General features: G+C 26.7%; 2 protein-coding genes and 1 pseudogene across 17 annotated transcripts in view; 2 read left to right on the top strand and 1 right to left on the bottom strand.

Moving 5' to 3' along the window:
• Nucleotides 1-225: 225 nt before the first annotated feature.
• Nucleotides 226-4,675, top strand: LOC113551135 (annotated as a pseudogene).
• A 270-nt stretch (nucleotides 4,676-4,945) lies between these two features.
• On the bottom strand, nucleotides 4,946-17,258 carry LOC113552323 (copper-transporting ATPase 1). Of its 6 annotated transcripts, none has more exons than XM_026955145.1 (22): nucleotides 16,534-17,258; nucleotides 11,839-11,974; nucleotides 11,374-11,595; nucleotides 11,135-11,306; nucleotides 10,776-11,069; nucleotides 10,552-10,715; nucleotides 10,122-10,351; nucleotides 9,851-10,040; nucleotides 9,540-9,779; nucleotides 9,344-9,484; nucleotides 8,498-8,606; nucleotides 8,187-8,440; nucleotides 7,926-8,123; nucleotides 7,698-7,857; nucleotides 7,471-7,639; nucleotides 7,258-7,405; nucleotides 7,066-7,186; nucleotides 6,653-6,999; nucleotides 5,750-5,899; nucleotides 5,607-5,677; nucleotides 5,388-5,537; nucleotides 4,946-5,270 (listed from the first exon to the last, which is right to left on the bottom strand). In XM_026955145.1, exons 1-22 carry the CDS (start codon nucleotides 16,593-16,595, stop codon nucleotides 5,135-5,137), a joined length of 3,864 nt encoding a protein of 1,287 aa, XP_026810946.1. In that variant the 5' UTR covers nucleotides 16,596-17,258; the 3' UTR covers nucleotides 4,946-5,134. The 6 variants fall into 6 exon arrangements, with proteins under 6 accessions (XP_026810946.1, XP_026810948.1, XP_026810951.1 ...); XM_026955147.1 differs by having other exon boundaries at nucleotides 4,946-5,255; nucleotides 16,534-16,595; XM_026955150.1 differs by lacking the exon at nucleotides 16,534-17,258 and adding an exon at nucleotides 13,609-13,707.
• LOC113552324 (peripheral plasma membrane protein CASK) overlaps nucleotides 13,826-23,114 on the top strand; it is an 83,633-nt gene continuing 74,344 nt past the window's right edge. For 5 of the 11 annotated variants that reach the window (XM_026955156.1, XM_026955164.1, XM_026955154.1 and 2 more), the window contains exon 1: nucleotides 18,434-19,329. In XM_026955156.1, coding sequence (XP_026810957.1) covers nucleotides 19,271-19,329 — 59 coding nt within the window. In that variant the 5' untranslated portion in view covers nucleotides 18,434-19,270. Of the gene's footprint in view, nucleotides 14,096-18,433; nucleotides 19,330-23,114 lie in introns of those variants that run through there. The other 6 variants (XM_026955160.1, XM_026955152.1, XM_026955157.1 and 3 more) reach the window with 5 other exon arrangements.

The following is a 23,114-nucleotide window of genomic DNA, read 5'->3' as shown; positions in this document are numbered from 1 at the left end:
TTGCTTCGCATAGTAGACAGGTGAATATACGTTATCGGCAATTTTATTTTTGTATTTTCTTGGCTATAAAATTATCACCTAACCTAACCGTGTCTATTTCTAAAGTATATGTAATTGATCAATTGTTATTGCTTTATTGGTTTAAAACGGCTAAAACGTAAGAAAAATACGCGTGTGCTGCAGCCTAAAATCCTCCCTTCCAATTTATTATAACGAATAAAAATAGAAAATTATAAATTGTAAATTAATTTTTCGTATTTGTATCTAATTTTTATTGTTTATATTCAGTTTTTGTGTGAGGATATATGTAATTCAGTATGGAACAGTCGAGAACAAGCATTGATAATTCTGCGATAAATTTAAAGTGAGTAAATTAATTTTAGTGTACCACATTTAATGTTTTCTTTTTAAATTTAAGTATGTTTTCAAGTGATTTGATTTTATATACCTAGAATCTAGATTGCTTGGTATTTTTATAATTGATGTATTTTTGTATATACTGCTTCACTTCTAATACACAATTAGTAATTACTAATTAGTATCTACAAATTCATTTACTGTTTTCTCACACACATTAGTACATAGTAGGTGTACAAAGATAAGTACAGACTATAGTGTGAACATTCTTACTCTATGGTGTGAATATACAAATGTTAAACATACACAGAAGAAAAGATAAAAGAAACAAATGCCTTAAATACAATTATATTTTAAATACAAATATGTAAAGCCAGTATTAGTCGATTTCCTGATCAAAACCTCTTGTTAGTATTCAATATTTTACTTTTAAAACTTATGGTCAATTAAGCATTATTATTGAATTAAGTACTTTTATTATTGAAATTTGTATTATAATTTAATTATGTAAATATTACAAATGGTTTTCTTAGTTAATTTTTGTCATCATCACTAAAAATATACTTATTCTAATGAATGATTTGTCATGTCTATTAATATATACGTTAGCATATTTCATATTATTAAACCATTAATTACCTATCTACATACTAAATGATAAATTGTGATTTTTTAGAATTTCTTTTGGATATATTTGTATGCCTATTTCACAGTTCTAGAGTGCAGATTATTCCACTTATAAACTTATTATTAGTCCATTTTTAACATATATGTGTTCACTATTCTAACTGTAATAATGTAACAATATTCACATTTTTGTATATTTAACAACTAACTATGTTTTTTCTTTTCTAGAAAATAAATGGTAAAAATGTAAGACAAGAACATCTTAACTGTTTATAATTTGCAAAATTCATAAAATGTTCAGATTTAATTCCAAAAACTAGAACATTTTAATACAGATTCCTCATAAATTAATTTTACTGGAATAAAAAAAAAATTAAATATGTTATTTACAAATGGCAATTGTTCATTACATATAATTAGTAATTGATTTGAATTAGTTTTCATAATTTATGTTTAATTTAATAATATATTATCAGTAGTTATACACCTACCTCATAATAATTATTTTTTATAATTTTTTTTTAAATTATTAGTTGGGTAGGTATCTATAAGAATTTTTTAATCAATTTATATGATTTATTAGAAATACATAATTTTAATTTATTAGCTTAATAAAATAATTTCCATTTTTTTTATTTCTTTATATATTAGTTAAAAATTATAATAATTGTGGTTTTTATTTTTAAAATTTCACTATCTATTTTTTCAGAACTATTAAACAAGAATTTATTGATGAAACCAACCATAATAATAGTAAATTAGTACAATTAATGTAAGAATTGTTTTTCATAATTTTAATTAAAACTAATATAGTTAATACTTATCACTAATTAGGTACTTGCCTTGAAAGATCTTTTTAGTAATTTGTGTATTATATCCAAAATATATCAATTTATTTTGTGAGTTTAATGAAATAATTTTCAAATTGTTACCTATTAGTATCTATGTATTTAGTTTATAGTTATAATTATGGTTCTTTATTTTTAAATAATACCTAGTAAATTTTTATATAAATACATAATAGATTAATGCCTGAATAACTATTTAGTTAGTAGGTACTTATAGGAATGTTTATTTTTTTGTGTGTTTGAAATGAAGAATATAAAGTTATTGTATGATGGTAATGGAATAATTCTCAAATTGCTTAGTACCTATACTTATTATTTATTATTGTTATTAATATTTACAACTTTTGCTATAATTACCTATTGCCTTTATTTTAAATTATAATTATTGAAATTATATTTTTCAGAACTATTTGTTCTAAGGAAAAAGTAAATACAAATGATGCTGAAATTAAAATTGAAAAAGATGTTATTGAGAGTTGTGAATTTGAAGGAATGATTTTAATTAAAAGCCACTCTTTAGAAATCATTAATCGTTTGAATTCCAGAAAGAGATCCAACTTAAGGGAAAAAACTTTAACTTGCAAAGTGTGTAATAAGATATTTTGTAATTCATACAAATTCAAACTTCATAAGAAATGGACATCACACTGGAGATAATTCTCAGAAACACAACATTTGTTGTAAACCATTAAAAGTAAAAACAGATCTCATAACACGTGTAAAGATTTATTCAGAAGAAACAATGCAATACATGTGTGATAATTGTTAGAGAGCTTTTAAGGTAAAAACTGATTGGCAAGACATTTGAGATGATTCATATAGGAGAAAAACCCTTCAAATGTAATGTTTGTCCTAAAGCTTTTATTAGAGCAACTAATCTAAAGTACCATATGGTGATTCATCACAGGGACAGTCCTCATAAGTGTGACATGTGTAAAAAAATATTTGCTATGGCAAGTAGATTAAAGGCACATATGATTCATTCTAATAACAAGCCTCATAAATGCATTATCTGTGGTTGGGAATTTTATCAATCACATCATTTAAAAGAACATGATAGGACTCACACCAGTGAAAAACCTTTCAAATGTGATGTTTGTGATAAAGCGTTTGCTGTATCTTCTTCTCTGACATCGCACAAGAAACTTCATACTGGTGAAAAACCTCATAAATATAAAATATGTAATTATAGATATTCTTCATCTTCAGCCTTAGGAATTGATAAAAGACTTCATAGCGGAGAAAAACCATTTAAATGTGACATATGTCATCAAGCATTTGTTCAAAGTTCAATTCTCACATTGCATAAAATAATAGATACTAAGGAAAAGCCTTTTAAATGCAACATCTGTTTGAAAACATTTATTAATAAAACAAATATCAAAATTCATATGAGTTCTCATACTAGATATCTGCCTCACAAATGTAATGTTTGTAATAAATCGTTTGCTACAAAATCCAAGATTAAACATTCATATGAGAATACATTCTGGAGAAACTTATGAATGTAACATTTGTAAAAAATCATTTTATACAAAATCAAAATTGAAAACTCACATTATGATTCATACAGGAAACAAACCTTACAAATGCACGATCTGTTTCAAAACATTTATAACAAATTCAGAACTTAAGTTTCATAAATTAGTTCATACAAAAAAAAAGCCGTATCAATGTGATATCTATCCTAAAGAATTTAGTAAATCATCCCAACTTAAGTACCATATGATGGTTCATAATGAAGGATTTCCTCATAAATGTGATGTATGTGCAAAAAATTTGTAACGCGCTCGAGATTAAATTTTCATATGGTTGTTCATTCTGTAAACATGGTTTATACATGCAATATCTGTGACAAAGGATTTAATCAATTGAAAAATTTTAAATTGCATAAAATGAAACATTCCAACGAAAAGCCTTATTGATGCAAACTATGTAATTATAGATGTACTACATTTATAGCTCTAAAACTTCATAGTAGAACTCAAACCGGAGAAAAACCCTTTAAATGTGACAAATGCGATCAAGCATTTATTTCAAGTTCATATCTGGCTTCTCATAAGAATAAGAAACATACAATTATTGATCCTGAGAATAAGCCTTATAAATGCAGTATCTGTGATAAAGCATTTTTCCAAGCTGTACATTTAAAAACACATACTAGGATACATACTGGTGAAAAGCCTTACAAATGTGAAGTTTTTGATAAAGCAATAAGATCATCATCTTCTTTGAAAGTGCACATGAGAACACATACAGGTGAAAAGCCTTAGAAATGCAAAACATGTGATTTCAAATGTTCTTCACCTGCAGCTTTAAGATATACTAAAAGATTTCATACTGGAGGGCCTTATAAATGTAATTTATGTAATCAAGATTTTGTGTCAAGTTCTACTCTAAAGAGACATAAAATGAGACTTGTTAAAAAACAGCCTTTTAAATGCTATACTTGTTCTAAAACATTTACCAAAAAATCAAGTATAAAAATTCAAATGAGTTCTCATATTGAATTTCAGTTTAAATAGCTCATTTTTTATTCTAAAATATTAGCTGGTATTACAGTAGTTTGATTTTGGTCAATTTACACTTTGTCAATTGGCAAATAATCCTGACCGAAAAAGTATATAAATATCAAAAACAAGTTTTAGTTCATCAACCTATGGCGGCTTTAGTTAGAAAGTATGTCATTGCAAAGCCCGTAAATGACAAGTTATTATTATTTATTCATTTTTTACATGGAAACAGGAAGACAAGGATGTACATATTTATATATAATATTCTTGTATAACATTTCTATGTCATGTAATTATAAGTATAAAAGCTAATAATACAGAATTCAAAACAAATGCATCTTGTGTGTATTATTTTATAGATAGATTTACGCATTTCAACATAGAAATACTGTTGTACAAAACAATGGTAACCATTAATTTGAATAATAAATAACATATTATTAAGAATAAATATAACAATGTTTAAGTCTTATAAGCATAAATAAAAATCGTATAACATGGTATATAATAAGATTATAAATTATTTTAAAAAATAAAAATTATAATTATATAATCATAAAAAAAATGTAACAAAAATATATATAATAGAATATGGTATAGTATATTATACAGATGATTTTTGTTAAAAAATTCATACAAAACAAGATAATTAAAAAAAATTTAATAAAAATAAATTTAAAATTGTATAGCTATGTAAGAAAAAGGAAGACAACTTATTCACAAAATGTTATTGGTCATGTTTAAATGTATTTAACACAATACAAGTGTCAAACACAATTAGTTATAGTCTCAAGCATTTATGCTCTTCGTTCTTTCAACATAAGTTCCTATATTATGGTCATCCATGTCTTCGTAAGAGTTTAACAATTGATTTTCGGCTTCAGAAACAGTTGTCTTTCCCATAAGTAGTCTGAAACATAAATACCTTAATTTTTAGTTATATTTATAAAAAGTATAAAATATCTAAGATTAAACTCGAAAATTGATGCATGAATTATTTATTATGCATTTAATGCTATATATCAAGTTATATGATATGTACTTAGATATTGTTGAAGATGTTGATGCTCTTATCATAATTGATGGTTCTATATCATCCAATCCTCTATGTAAGGAAATCGTATCAAGTTCAGTTTGAGATCTTGACAAATATTCTGGGGTAGTTAAAGTCGCTGAAGTTGGTTTTTTATAGCTATAAATAATTAAAAATTATAATATATAATTTTACAAAAATTCTATAGCAAAAATAGTAAATACAGACATCTTAAGTAAAAGCGAAGATCCAACAACAGACACTGAACTTAATGCCATTGCAGCTGCTGCCATCCATGGCTGAAATGGTAACACAGATTTAGTTATACATAACGTATGTTTTTGAAGTTCATAATTATGTAATTAAATTACTTGTAATGTGATGCCTAAAGGACTAAACACACCCGCAGCAATTGGAATACCAATTAAATTATACATACTAGCAAATAAAAAGTTAAGTCGAATTCGTCGGACTGTTTTATTGGACAAGTCAAAACAACTGACAACGTCAAGAAGATCATTCTGTGGAAGGTTAATGATGTTAACATAAAATATAATTGTATAAATAATAAAATTATAACATAATATATATGACCAGGGCTCGGAAATTATAGCACTAAAAAAATTAATTTTTAGCGCTTAAATATGCACATAAAAACATTAATATCAGCGCTATAAATAGCTAAAAATTGGAAAATATGTAAAATAAAATTTTCAACAAATTTTTTTTAAACATGAATTAGTTTAAGATATATTTAATTTTACAGATTTTTAATGTTTTTCATAGAGTATGATGGTAGGTAGGTATCGATAGGAATACGACTGCAGCACAATAATACAACTAATCCAATGATAGTGCGATAGTACGATGTGACTGACACGATTTTAAAAATAAACAATTTATTGGAAACGAACGGAATTGTCCGATTTAATTGATGATAACAACGTTCTAAGGCCGTTTATTTTGGATGTGTACCATCTTAAAATATAACAATTTGTTTTCATTCACATATTTGTAGGTGGCTGTTTAGTAGGTTAACTAAATTTAGTTTTTAAAAATATGCCCATAAACAGCATTTATAACTCCAAATTAGCAAAATAGATCCTTAAATATGTATTTATGTGAAAATATACCCAAAAATAGCAAAATAAAATTTTGTGTATGACATCAGAGAAGTGTGAAACATATTTGTATCTTACTTTGAATGATCTAGGACGAACCAAGAAAAATATGCATTTGCTAGAACTTCCGAGCCCTGTTTATGACCCACTTACTCTCATTAGGACTACATCTGCTGCTTCAACAGCCACGTCTGTACCTGAAGAAATAGCGATACCAACATTTGCTTGTGCTAGGGCTGGAGAGTCATTAACTCCATCACCAACCATTGCAACTCGTATACCCTTCTCTTGTAAAGCTCTGATTTTGGCTACTTTATGTGATGGTAATACTTCAGCAAACACCTTTTGTATTCCTACTTGTTTTGCTACTGCGCTGGCTGTTTTCCTATTGTCTCCAGTCAATAACATTACTTGATAGCCACGCTTCATCAATGTATAAACAGCTAGATGAGCTTCAGGTTTAACCATATCTGATACGCTGATTGCTGCTACCAATAAACCTGATGAAATTCAATTAGTATCAAGTTCTTGTTTATATATTTAATAACTGTTATAATTATTAATACCATTAATGGCACACAAGATTGCTGTATGGCCTAGGGTTTCTTCACTGATCATTTTAAAATTAACTTCTTTTGATAAATTAACACCATTCCTAAACATCCATTCACGATTACCAATCAATACCTGAAATTTAAAATGTGTTGGTTTATTTTTATATATTCCTTGAATAATTAATATATTTTTATAAATTTTACTTCATATTTGGTTTCATTTGGTTTTTTTTCTTCATTAATATCTAACAATTTATGTAATTGTATTGATTGAACTTGAGTAGTTGATTTTCCTATAACCAGTTCAACAATTACATTGTTAAATTCAAATGATGATTCATTCACTCCACTTCTATAAATAATGATATAAAAAGGATTAATAAAAAAGTACTCGAGTTAACACTGCGTAATTACAACCTTATATGGTTTTGGTAATTCATAATGAAATCTGATTTAGTTCCATTTTTAAATAAATCATCAATATGAGACACAACACATTTAATACCACATCCAGCAACAGATTGAAAACGTTCACATTTTCCAGATATCTCAGATTTAAACATTTCTTTTATGAATTTCACCAGCGCTAAAGAGTTTAATGATAATTTTTTGTACAAAAATAATAAATATGTTAAAATAATTACCAGATGCTAAAGGATGTTCACTACTAACTTCGGCGTTAGCAACTATGGATAATAACAGACTGAGTGAACAAATCATGTCGTCTACAAACAGACAAATCCTCGATACGGTGGGTTTTCCATATGTTATAGTACCAGTCTTATCAAATACTACGTACTTGACCTAAAACCGTTATTATTCATAGTATGGAAAAACAATTTTATATCTAAGTTCAAACCTTTGAATGTTACCTTATGAGCATTTTCTAAAGCGTCAGCACCTTTAATCAGTATACCATTAAGAGCACCAATACCAGTTCCAACCATAACAGCAGTTGGAGTCGCTAAGCCGAGAGCACATGGACAAGCAATGGCAAGAACACTCAATGCACATCTAAATGAGTATTGAATAGCATTTTCCCATCCATCTGGACCATATTTTTCATCATCCTTCATAAAAATAAAAATTAATATGGGCTAAAGTAAAATCCATTACAAAGTATTTCACTTTACCGAAATAGGTAGATATTTAGTATAATAACGACCAATGAAAAGCCACGACACAAGTGTGATAGTAGATATTGCTACTACAGCAGGAACAAAATAACCAGCAATACGATCAGCAAATTGCTGTATTGGAGCTTTAGATGTTTGAGCTTGCTCAACTAGTCGTACAATTTGAGCTAACATGGTTGCTTCTCCTGTGTGTGTAGCAACCATCAGTAGAGGAGCTGTTTGATTTAATGAACCTCCTATTATTAAGCTACCTATGAAATATAAATTGTATTTAGTATGTTTTAATATCATTCTTTATTTTTATTTACTTGGCTTTTTGTTCACTGGCATAGACTCTCCAGTAATCAAAGATTCATCACACGCTGATCGCCCGTGAATAACTTTTCCATCAACTGGAACTTTTGTACTGGGTAATACCTAATTGAATAATAATTAAAATATAAACTATAAATATAATACAGTGATTCAAAACTTATGTTGCAACAATTTTATCATATAAATATTCATAAAAGAGACACGTTTAATACAAAAGTTTTTTTATTTAGTAATATCTAAAATGATTAGTAATTTTTATATTTTTTAGAATATTTTATGTGGGGTTTTTGGGGTCAACATAACAAATTGAAATGAGAACTTATACTTTTTTTACAATCATAATGTGAAGAATATTTTTTCAGAATTTTTCATTACAAAAAAATTGAAATTCAGATAAGTAGTTCAAAGTTAAAACCTATAAGTATTTAAAGTTTAAAAGAGCAGAATGGAGTAGTATGGAGATCCACCAGCTCCCTGCAAAATGTTACTCTATTATTTTACTCACTTAAGGTATAAATACTTTTAACTCATATATTACTAGTCTAAATTTTGATTTTTATGTATCAAAATACTTTGAGAAAAATTGTTCACATTATGTTTGCAAAAAAAAGTAGAAGTCCCCATTTGAATGTCTAAATTTTACTCTCAAGACTTCCCTTAAATTATTGTAAATCTTTTTTTAAAATGACTTATTTTAGATATAATAAGTAAAAAAACTTTCGTATTCAATATTTTTCACTAGTATGAATATTTTATATTTATAAGAAAAAATGATTATAACATACATTTTGAATCATCTATAAATGATTAAACCATTTTAGTTTTTAAATATATAATACCTTAAGAATATCTCCTCGTTTAACTAGATCAACATTAATTTCTTTTTCACTTAATATTTTAAAGTCATCAGTAATAGTCACCAACAGAGCATCGGTAGCTTTTAAAGATAACAATTTGGAAAGAGCCTCAGATGTTTTTCCCTAAAAATATGTAGGATTATAACTTCTATTTTTATATTCAACTATAAATTATTACCTTTGCAATGTGCTCCATCCATCGACCAAGTGATATAAACACAAATAACATGGGCGGTGTATCAAAGAAAGTCATTGGACTAGTGTGTTTAGCTGGTGTTTCAGTGATCGCAATAAGTACAACAATGACTGAGTATACATATGAAATGGTGGTGGCTACTGATACAAGGACATCCATATTGGTAGTATAATGACGTATAGCTTTCCAAGCTTGTACATGAAAATGCCAACCTCCAATAAACTGCATTATATTTTACAATAATTTTAATATATTTTCATCATCATTATGCGCATATTTGTTCTAACAAATACCTGAACTGGAGTAGATAACAGAAACATTATCAAATTTTCAAGGGAAAGCCCAGGAATTATACAGCACATAGAAGAATGATCAATAAAGTTAAATGTCATACCCATCATGAAATAAGTCATAGCAATCATACATGGACCACCAAATAATAATGATACAAAAAATGAATTACGCCATTTTTTTATTTCTTCGCTAAAAAAAAAAAAAAAAAAATTATAATATTATGTATCATAAATACAATATTAGTCTAAATTAGTCATATAAAAAGTATACCTATGATTCAAATAACTGCGATCCCCCCTATCTTTATTGTTCACTAGGTCAGCAGTAAATCCTAGGCTAACAATATGATCAGCAATATCTCGTGGACTAATTAGATCACAATCGTAAGTAATTACCCCTTTTTGTGTTGTGAGTGCAACTATAGCTTTTTGTACTCCTTTCAATTTCATTAAATTTGATTCAATTTTATTGACGCAAGATGAACATGTCATACCACCAATCTAATAAAATAATTTTATTAACTTTATAAAATACAAATTAATTAATTTAAAGATGATCGAGATAAATTAAAATTTGATCTTAAACTATCAACAAAATATGCATTCAACTTAAAAAATATTTTATAATGAAATAATGTTTTTTTATTCAATAAAATAGTAGTTATGAAATTATTTATCAGTCAAAATAAACAAATAATTACTCTAAATTCAGTCTGAGTAATACGTGAGTTTGTGTCAGCTAAAACATTACAAGGAAAGCCTAAATCAGTAATAGAATTAGCCACGTCTTCAGGTTGTACTAAAGTAGAATCATACTGTACTTCGGCTTTTGCAGCCATTAGTGCAACTAACACACTTTTAACACCTATAAAAAGAAAACAAATGTCAAAACAAAAAAATTATAAATTTCACTATAAAATAATACCTTTAATTTTAAGACAGTGTTTTTCAATAGCAATCACACAAGATGCACATGTCATGCCTTTGATGTTTAGATATGTTTTACTGTACTCATCTTCAGGAACAAACATACTAAACACATTACTAGGTGCTTCAACTTTTTGATTGTTTAAAGAAACCTTAAATTTTGTAGACAAATTTGATATAGCTGATGCTAATTGTGAAGCATTTATGTCCCCAGGCCGATGAACAATAGTGGCTTCTTTTTGTTCCAAGCTTACAGATACTGATACAACTCCATTCAACGCACCAATTTTACCTAATGAATTATTCATTCAATTAAGCGGACAATTTTTAAAGTATAATTCTAAGATAGTGAATTACTTTCAATATTTCGCACACAATTCTTGCAAGACATTCCATCAATTTTTATTACAGTAGTTGTTTGGTGAATTGGTACAGTGAAACCCAATTCTGCTATTAATGATTGGAGTTCAAAAACTGATATTGCATTTGAATCGTATACGATGTTAGCACATTTTTGTTCAAGATTCACCTATACATGGAAATAAATTCACAGTAATTAAGAATTTACAATGGGAACACAAATAGATAAATATTACTTGAACGTTAAATATGCCATTTTTTTCTTTAAGACTGCCTTCAATTTTTTTTACACATGAATTACATTTCATGCCTTCTACTTGTATGGTGACTTCAGTTTGTGTTTCTGGCTCAAAAGATACTAGAAAGCCCATTTTTTTTAATACTTCAACAAATATTGATAAATTTGTTTGGTTTATGTCATATATAACACGTATATAGTTTTGGCCAATTGTTACAACCTAAAAGTAATTTAATTAATTTATAAAAATGTATAGGGTATTAAAATGTCTTTAAATTAATTTTAATATAATATTTTAGATTTTCAGATACATTTTTGTCCAAGGTTTGAAATCTGATATTTTAAAATCAATTGAAAGATTTATATCAGTTTTTAACTCCACATACTTAGAAGTATAAAAAAAAACATAAATATAAAGTAATGATATTGAGCATCAATTATTTTAGAAATTATTTTTATTCACCTGGATTATACCAGTTTGGTCAAGTATCACACTGGCTGCTTCAGCGGCCCGTGAAACCACAGTTAATATTATAGTTTTGTGTCTTTCAACTGTTTCTGAGTCAATTAATTCATCTGATATGTTACTAGACGGTAAACTATAATAAAATATGTATACAATTTATTATATAAAGTATAAATTTATCAATATTTGTACTTTGTTAGTTAATTTTTGACATAATTATAAACATATATTCTAAAACTATCTTACCAGCCATCACCATCATTAATCAATAAAGAATATGCCATTTTTTTTTTATTTATGAACACTATGAATTAAATAAGTACACTAAATCGAGAGTTGGATTACGCATCAGTATTACTGTTCAGATTGATAGAAAATGTATCAATGAGGTGAAGCTTGGACTATGAAATAATAATAAAAGATAACCTAAGTGGCCCAAAAGAAGATAAAAACTTATTTTAAAACATTTAACATAATTAATATATTAAATACATATATGTTTCATGTATACCAATAATTGTTTGGTATTTAATAAACAAAATGTCATACTATAATAATCAATTATTATTGGAGATATGTAGGTAATTAATATTAAAGGGTCCCATCATAAACTAGTCTTGGAGAAAAAATAAATCAAATTAGAACAACTGTATTCTATAATTACTAGTTTTATAAAAATTATAAATATAATATGATGTATAAAGTGTGATAATAAATATTTATAATATACAAAAAAGTAAACAATAATTGATTAAGACTAAGTTCAAGCTTTATGTAAATGTAATAATGATGATGATAATATATGATTTGATATATTTATAACAATCATAAACAAGGTAAGATGATTTTATGCAATATAGGTATTACGATTATTTTTAGTTTACAAAAAAATGTGTACCTATTACATAAAAACATTTATAATAAAACACAATTTAATGAAATCAAAAGTTTATTAAACTGTTTATTTAAACTTTCTAATTTATATGAAATATATGAGTTTAATTTGATTGAGAAAATTTAATAAAAGTAAAAGTATCTACATTGTACATGATACATGTTAAATAAATACAATTTTTTAAATCTTTGTTCAGTATAAATAACAATATGGAACATAGGCAGTGGTGTTCCCATTAATTTTTTTGAGAGTTTACTATATCATCAAATATAAACATTTAACACAATAATAATATTTTTCTTATGGTCTATAGGAGTAAAACCAGTAAAGAGTGTGTCAATAATATGGAAAAAAATTGAGATTGAAAGCAAACGCAGTATACCCATAATATTGAAAAAAAATCTTGAGAGTATACGGCATATATGTAGTATACCCAATGGGAACACCTCTGAACATAGGTATTTTGAGATTTGTATAACAAACCTTATGAATAAAATATAATTATATTTATTATATATATATATATGATAAGATTTGATGATAATTTTAGTTTAGAAGTAAAAATACTTACAAAGCAAGTTAGTTTTATACAGAGTATTACTCTATAAGTACCTGTAGATCAATCAAAGTTAGGTAAGCAATAAAGCCATTTTTCTTAATGCAATAATTACAATTGTTACAAAATTGGTACAAAAATTATGAATTTAATAAATAAAATGTTAAAATTAATATAATAAATAATTATTAATTAATTTTAATGAATTTGATATAAAAATTTCAATGACAATACAACATTTTATTTTATATTTTTTTTCTCAGAAAGTCAGAAATATGTGTAAATTAACAAAGATAAGAAGAAATTGTATACATACACATGAATTGTTACATTTTACTTCAATGCATAACACAGACCTTGGGAAGTGGCAAGAGCAAAAACTAGAATAAACCACTTTCACCAGTAGGTACTAAAATTCTTACACGTTTTAAATCCCCTCTCTATTAAATATACAATAGGTTAACTATGATTTTATTTTTGACGATAAAAATATTATATTGGTAGACATAATTATCTATTTTAAGTAATTAGTAGTAGTTATATAGGTAGAATAGGCAATTTTCATAACTTAACCTGTCAATAAAAATATAATGTCTAATGAATATTTAGTAATTGACTAACAGTATGAAATACTTGAATGATACAACTTTGCACTGTTTAAGCTAAAGATTATAGCTAGGTATATATTTTAAGAATAGGTACTCAAAATATTAAGATTAATTGAATTGATTTTACAGTACCTAGTTTAAAAGTTTATCAAACATCATTATATACAAGAATAAGTACCAAGTTCTTACTATCTAGTAAGTACTCAATTTATTATTTGTACAATTTGTACATAATATAACATATGTAATTAATGAAATAGTTTTATAATGTAAGTATATATTATATAAAATATATGTAATATAATACAATTTTATATTAATCTTATTTAAGATACATACAAATGTTACACATACAAGAATGGCAATATATTATATACAAATTATTTTTAATAACATTTTCTGAGGAATTTATTAATAATATGTATTCTAAAGAAATATGTCAAAATACTAATTTTATTTAGTTTTTAAATATATTTTAAATTAAAAATATTGGTTTTGCTTCATTTGCTATGTTTACAAATATGTTTTGATAAAAGAAACATTATAACACACTAACACTTTAATTATTGTTAATTATTAATTTGTTTTTTTCTTCTTTTATTTTTACTACATACAAATTGTATTATTTATGTTGTATTCTGTATATTTTGATTGAGTCTACATGGGTGTTTCAATAAATAAAATAAATAAATAAACACATAATATAACAATATAATAATATTATGATTTAATAATAAGTAAAGGTATATTTGAGACAAAGTAATGTTAAAACTGTTCTTTGTCATGTGGCAGTTTAAAAAGTAAGATAAAAAAAGAATAAAGTTATATAATATAATTATTGAAATAGATATTTTATTTTAATAGGCAAAATCAAATAGGTACATTTTTAAATATTCTTTATCAATAGGTAAAATTAGAGACAATTTTTGCAATTATACTTTTCAATTTATACATTTGCTATTCTTACATTTGACAATTATTATGTAACGTATAATGGTTTTATAAATTAATTATTTATTTAAAGTTAGTTTTTTGTTTAAGTCAAAGGCCAGATAAAAATTAAGAGGCAATTAGGAGTTAATTATAGGGTTTGTTGAACTGTGATTAACAATTTATCCCCATACCCCTCAAAAATTGTTGTCAAGAGATATCTATGAGAAAAGTTTTGTTATTCTATTTATGTAATTTGGTTTAAAATGTATATACTAAATTAGAATTAACTACAATTGATTATTGATTACCTTTACATAATAGTTAATAATATTAATGATTATTATGTAATATACATAATAATACATAATATAAGCATTCCTAGATAGATAGTACAAACTAGTAATCACCTAAGAATCCAATACATGAGCAATAATCTTGCTTTGAAGCTCAGCTAAATGCCTATGTTTATATAAAGCCATACTTATTATGCTAACATATAATACCTAATCATTTATACATCATGTCATCATGAAATTAGTTAATTAGCTCTCTCAATCAATACTTAAAGAGGAATTGAATTTAGAATAGAGAATTAACAAATAAATATTGATTTGGGAAAATATTTTTACCATAAAAATTAAACTTGTTAGGTATGATGAATGGAGGTTATAAATGTATTTATGATTTCTAAACTGAATTACTTTTTCTTAAAATTAGTACATTTAAGAAACATTGAATTTGTTAATGAAAAAAAAAAACGAGATTGAAAGGGTAAGGCTACATATAATTTTTTGCATTATTTTTATAAGTATATTGAATTATCATAAAAACAGAACACAAATTGTTTTGTAAAAATTAAATTTTGTGGTTTTTCTAAAATAAATATACCATTTAATACAATCATATTTAACGCCATTCAATCAAAAATAATTTATAGGTAACTTTTTAATTTAATACTCTATTGAATAACAATAATAATAAATTACCTCATTCTACTATTATTATATTTATAAGGTCAGAATTCATTAAATCTCAGTCTGTGATTGTATCATATTGTTTTACTTAGAATGGTAATTCATAATATCTCCACTGAAATTGCAATACTATAAGTATTATACTAAGATTAACAACTAAATTGATCTCCATTTTTAGTATGTACTCAACTCATGAGATACTATATAGAAAATGAAACATAATCTTATATCAATCCCATATAAAAAAAAATATTTTTAAAATTATTAGTTCTTACAAGGCTATAATGTTATAATACATAATAAATAATTAAAATGATAAGCCTCTAAGTAGGTTAGGTGGTATAATTTTTATATCTAAGTCATCTGAAAGCGGGATTCATAAGTTATAATTTATTGCAGAAGAAAATTTAATAATTATGTTAATTTGTTTTGTTCTATTAAAATAATGAAATATTCTGAACATTTTTACACTCTCAAGGAAATTAATCGAAATTAATAATTAAAAGTTAAATGAATTAGTTAATATTTTAAATGTTTATGTTAACTATTATATTGGTTGTTAAACACAATTAAAAAATACCATTTAATCATTCAAATAATTTATAATTTTTACTGTTACCTATAATAGTCAACTTATTTTAAATTTGTTATAATATAAACATTATAATATTCTATAAAATAAATGATTAGGTACGTACAAAATAATCATTTTGTCATATCACTTACGGTTGTTTCTCATTGGCTTGTTTTAGTGGACTGTAGAGTTCAAAAATGTCTTCGGACGGCATAGTTACAGGTTGAGTGTCAATACTAAAAGTACAATTTGCAAAGTGAAAATAAAAATTGGTTTTACCCAATGACCAAGTATTGTTGTTGTAATTTATCAGATGATTTTATGGAAAGCTAAATCTATCTGTAAATCATGAATAAATTGTAGAAACATGATCAGTATCAGTGTTGTTGTCAACATCCGATTATTGCAGGGGTCAGTCTAGAGTAGAAGGCAGACGGATTAAAAAAATATTGATGAATCTAATAATATTGGTACCTATTCGGTGCCAAAAAAAAAACCGTTTATATTCACGCGTCTGAATAGTGTTGTTCAATTTAAATAAAAACACAAAACATGTACATGGTTTAACAATCTGAAAGGGTAGTTGGTCGTCTGGTCAAAATTTTTATACGAAATACCAAATACTTAAAACACAATGTCGTTTACGCCGTAATCACAGATGATAACGGAGACAAGGACCGCGGTACGACTTGCTGAGATTCAATATTATTTAATCTGCGTTGACCGACCACAGAAATTTAAAGTTGCAGAATAAATGATTTCATTGTTCCGCGATAGTTATTGATTATTGATTAATGATTGTCGATATTGTATATTATTTATTAATTGTACGCAACGAAGGTAGATATAATGCCTCAGTAATAATATGATATACGGGGTTACCTATATAGGTATACTACGCATCTTACAGGCGAGCAATATTATTATTATCACCTCCTGTTGTTATTGTTATGTTTATGCAAGATTATAGATAAGATATTATCTACAACTTAGTTTTTATAATTTATATCACGAAATATTAACGGATCGCAAAATCCGTCCGTATTACCTACCTATATATTTTTTGAATTTTTTTTTTGTTTTCACAAAATGAAATTTTTTAATGTTTAATTATTTTACTTAAAATAATATTTTTTATTGTTTAAATTAATGCAGTCCAGTGGCAGACTGCTGGTGGTGGGGTACGGGGATTCGGGACAACTTTTCCCGTGGTCCACAGCTGGTAGTGGCCAGCGCCCAGTGGGCTATTCATCTAAATAATTATAGACATTTTCCACTTAATGCTATAGATAAAAATATATTAAATAATATCGGTAGAAGAAATTATTGACATTGTTAAAAGTAAAGTTAGTTATTTAGTTTAAAAAAAATGATAAAAACTCGGTAGATTCATTTTTTTTTAATATTATTTTCTGTTTTATTAGCTTTAATAATGTATGCTATTTTGTTTGGCAAATACTCAATTTGAAAACATTTCATATTCTATAAAACTTAATAGGTACCTATGCATTTATAGCTTAAAAAAATAAAAAAATCGTTGAATATATCTAGGATGAAACAAAATTGAGGGCTGGGAAAAATAGTTTTACCTTTCACGATTTTTTCATAGTCTACCGCTAAGGGGGGCTAAGTGTAAGTAAGCAGAACTAATAATAGTTTGGTAAGTTTGGCTTATAAATAAAATGTCTTATGTTACTTTTAGTTATTTATTTTATAATTGAATTTCAAGTTATTTTATTTTCCATTTGATATAGTCACATAGTAGGTTATTTAACGTCCAATTGAAATTGCTTTCTGGATATATACAAATGCAATTATTAGGTACTTATTGTTAAAACTGTTAATATTGTAATACAATTTTTATTAGTAGTATTACTAGTATTTAATAATTAATATGTAATTTATGGACTTATGGTATAATAACGAATAATAATACGCGTATAATTATTAATTGTTATGAAATAATTTAAATAATTAAAAAAAGAATGTATGAACAGATCGACACAAAATTGATGAATTAAAACGATTAAAATTTAAAACTTGTATTTATAGGTACATTTTATTCAACCGTGGTGTTTACAAAACGTTATCACTTATCACGTCAGGTTATCAATTACGGGTGGCGTGTCAGTACTAACTGGAAGTTGTTGGCGCGGTCGGTGCGCAACCTAGGCGTAAGATCCGCCGCGGCCCGTGCAATACTTTAACCGGGCAAAGTTCATCCAAAACGGGGCGGGGACGCGTTGCCAGCTTCATCATCAATTCATCACCACGAGCACGATTGAGCCGCGTCTGGGCGCACACCAGTGGGCACTGGGCAGCGCGGGACGTCGAGCGGTCGACCAGAGGCGATTCAACGAGCCATCCGAGTCCGCGTCGGCCGAACGCCTAAGCGACTTGCTGTAACGCCGTGACGGCACGTCAGACCCGCGACGACTCGTCTCCCCCATCTGTTCCGACGATTCTTTAGCTTTTGCCCGGTGGTGGTAGTGGTGCGGCGGCGGTGTGCGCGCGTTTCGCTGGTCGATTCCCGAAAGCCGTTTCCGCGTCGTTGTCTCGACGTGGTGCCATCTCGGCTGTCAGTGGACAACGGCAACAGACGTTAGAGACGTGTCCGCGCGCGCATGTGGTGCGTCCCCCAGTCGGGCAGTGGCGTCCAATTACTCATCGTTGACAATATTATAATGTTATTGTTGCGGTAAATTGTTATTGTATTGTCGTTGCGCCACGTCCTACTCCCCTCGACCGTACCGCACTCGACTCGTTGGCATTACGCATAGCGTTTCTCTGTATGTTCGCTTCGTCGTCGTAATGACCGGTGTCTAGTAGAGACGGAAGTTTTCTGTGTCGTGTACACTTTTCCGCAGTGCCCGTCTGGCGATCGTAACCATGGCTGACGAGGAAGTGCTTTTCGACGATGTCTACGAACTGCTCGAGACCATCGGAAAGTGAGTGTCCTTATACCTACATAATATGCTATGCATATATTATTGCGATTGAATTGGGTCATGTCACGTGTACCTCAAGCCAGTTGCCCTCAAAATTAACATTTTTTTTTATAATCTCCCCAAATTACTCGGAACAAAACACAAGATTTGCACTTAACATTTTATTATATACATATTTAGTAGGTACCAGATTACAACACTATACATGGCTTGAAATAGAGGAGGGGACTGAGTAAATAAATAAAAATATAATAAAAGATTAAGTATGATATTTATAATAATAAGCGAAATACAAGGTGGAATATAATGTATTATAAAAATTATAAAACAATTTAGAGTATTACTACTATTTTTAAGATACAATTTGTTTTATATTCTAACTATTATTTTACACTTGATATATACATTTTTTAATTCTTTATTTAAAATAGTCCATTTCACTTTTCATTTTGTACTCAATATTGTGTTGTATATTGTTTGTATTCCTTATAGATGTTCTGTACATCTATAAAACATCAATTTTAACAAATTAATTTTAGTCGTTCAGTGATTTAATAAAAAAACATACATAATGGACAATTTTTATTAATTTGTATAGTACTGTATTGAAATTTATGATTTAAAGAACTTAACATTATATTTAATAATAGCTCATCCATTGTTTATAAAACATTAAGCTAAACATTTAATATGTTTAAGGGATGAGCTATAGGTATTATATTAATGAACTTAAATCATAAAAGTTCAATATAACATGTTTAGCAACTTCTGGTAGTTCTTTTGCTTGGAATTTATGTACAGTATTATACAAATTATCCATTATAATATTTTTAAATAAATCAATGACTGTAGGGATTGTTTGTTGAGTTTGATTATTTACAAATATTGATTTGACAATTTTTGGAATATTAATATCGCCTATCTGATTTTTGCTGTCCATGTATAATTTAAAATTTTTTAATAAAAACCATGTCATAATATCTTGGTCAAAAATGAATTCTTCATAAGATAAATCTGGAGATATTTCAGATGGATAAATGATTTCATTATTGACTGTATTCAAATATTCTATATCATTTTCTGATTCTTCGTATTTGTAAACTGATTGTTTTGTATGCTGAGTTTTCAAATCAAATGGATTCCAGCCAAAAATTAAGCTAAATGATTTCCCTAAACCAATCCATGGTTTTTCATCTTTGCAAAATGCTAAAAGCATAGCGCTATAATTAAGTCCATCTTGGACTTCATACATATCATATAATAACCATTTAGCATCATTGTATTGATTTGATTCATTTTCAAACCATAATCTTGTGGCTTCATAACTTTCTATTGTAATTGTCTCGTTGCCTATGTCATAATCTTGGAATAATTTTCGATAAAACAATAGTTGTTCAATAGTAGGATAAGGAAGTTGCATACATTGTACTACAAAATCTCTCCAATCTAAAGTTGTTACATTACTACCAAATAGTTCTTTATAAAACTGGTTGTAAAATTTATCATCTTTTGGCCATTGTTTTGGATATAATAAATGTTTTATTTTACAAAGTTTATTCAATATATCAATAAAATTGACAATTTCCATTTTGAATGTAGGAGCTTGATCTAAAAGTTGATTTACAATAGATCTTAACTGTTTCATTTTAAATTTATTCTTTGAATGGAATGTGTGTTGGCAAATTATTACAAAAACACTCGACTTATTTATAAAAAATTGTCCATAAATGTATTCAATACAAACTTCAGTATTTTTTTCTACACATTCTAATAATTCACATAATTTATTTATATCATTTATTTTAAATTGATATATAGTATGTAATTTTTCTAAATGATGATCTATGCTTGTTAAATCTTTAAGATATGTTGTATCTTGAAGTGAACTAGCTTTAATTCTATATATTTGATTTATAAGTCTGTTTGCTTCTATTTGTACACTTACAGTCCAGGTCTCTTGATCTATTCTTTCTACTACTTCATAATTGTCATACACATATTTTTCAAATTTGCTTATTGTGTCTAGGCAATGTATTTGAAAAGTATCAATGTCTTTATTGTTATCAATAATGACAGTTTGAAATTCAAATTCTTTTATTTTAGTTTCATTAATATCAACATAATACCTATTTAAGAAGTTTAAGGTAATAATTGCACGATTCATTTCAGTTTCCAATAATTTGTTGTAGGTACTAATTAATGTATTATTCTTAAGCATCCATTGTTCATAGATAGTATTTTTAAGAAATGTTGTTACTTGTTCTAACTCACTATCCACTTCATCCCATAAGTTGGTTTGTAGTTCAAAAATGTAGTGTTTTAAGTTTTTATAGTTGTCTCTTAATAGATTTTTAGTTTTATTTTCATATTTATTTATTAAGTTCACTATGCAAGAATTTTGAAGTTGTATTGTCTGATACATTGTCTTTATACTTAAATCTTTCCTTGTTCTTACTTCTTTGAAAAAGTTATCTTTATTATTTAATAATTTCCTTATTTTGTGTGTATAATTGTGTTCCATAGTTTTCCAAATATCACATAAATATAATACTGTAAATGTATAATTGGTTAAATTACCTTCGTTCCTTCCCAAATCTGTACTCAGTATTTGAAATTTATTTGCAATTTCATAATTTGTTATTTCAGTTTTATCAGCAGATGTTGTGGAAGGTAATGTACTAATTTGTTTTTCATAATTTTCAGATTTTATGCTATCATCATCCTCATTATTATCAATATTATCAATATTTATAGGCTTAAAAAATATACTCGGGGACTTAACTTTTTCTTCGTTTAAAATCAGTCCAACTAAGTTATCCGCAGCTTTTTTAGGCTCTTTTATTATATTATCTATATTGCTTATGTGTATTTGAATACTATTTTGTTGTTTATAAAATTGTAAAAAATCATATAATCTTTCACTGTAAATTTCATCTGTATATTGTATAATTTTAATACAATTTGTCAAATAAGTATTTGTAACAGTGTACATATTTTCACTATCTTGATACTCAGGAACTATACTAGAATTTTTCTTAGACTTCTCACATATTTCTTTTCCAAAATATGGCATTTTACCACTTAACATAAATTCAAGTAAAGCCATTTCTAAAGGCTGAACAGGAAATTGTAAAAGTATCCAACCATTTATATCCTGATTTAATTTTATGTATTCTCCTATACAATTTATTTCATCCCCGATTTGTAAATCATGATTTTTTTTTTGTTTTTCATTAATTATTTTTCCTAAATTGGCCATTGAACTTAAAATAGGATTATTGTAATCAGGTTCTGGAATAATTTCTGGCGTTTGAATAAGTTTATTTATAGGTTGTTTATTAGTTGTATAAATTGACTCTTCACTAACGTTTGATCCACTTGTAATTAAAACTGACATACTGTTTATTGAATCATTCTTTGTTCTTTTTTTAACTTCTATAAACATTTTAAGGTAAATATTTATATTAATTGTTTACAAATTATTTATTTATTATTTATAGCCTCTTTCTGTATACGCATCATTTTTAACGTGTTATGTAGACTATAAAACGAGTATAAAGGCTATTCTTACTACATTGCATATGTGTATAACTTGTTTTTGTACGAGTAAATAATAAATTCGGTAGTATATTATCATCAGTGTACTATTCAATGATAACCCATATCAGATCATATGCATACAGAATTTGAGTAATAAATTCAAATATTCAGAACAGATTTATGAATTTAAACTAGTTTTACGTCTAATAAAAATTAAGTTATTCTAGTAAATACATAGTTTTATT

The sequence above is a fragment of the Rhopalosiphum maidis genome, chromosome 2 (assembly GCF_003676215.2).
Source record: "Rhopalosiphum maidis isolate BTI-1 chromosome 2, ASM367621v3, whole genome shotgun sequence".
Taxonomy (NCBI): Eukaryota; Metazoa; Arthropoda; class Insecta; order Hemiptera; family Aphididae; genus Rhopalosiphum; species Rhopalosiphum maidis.
This window is presented reverse-complemented; position numbering and strand designations above follow the sequence as displayed.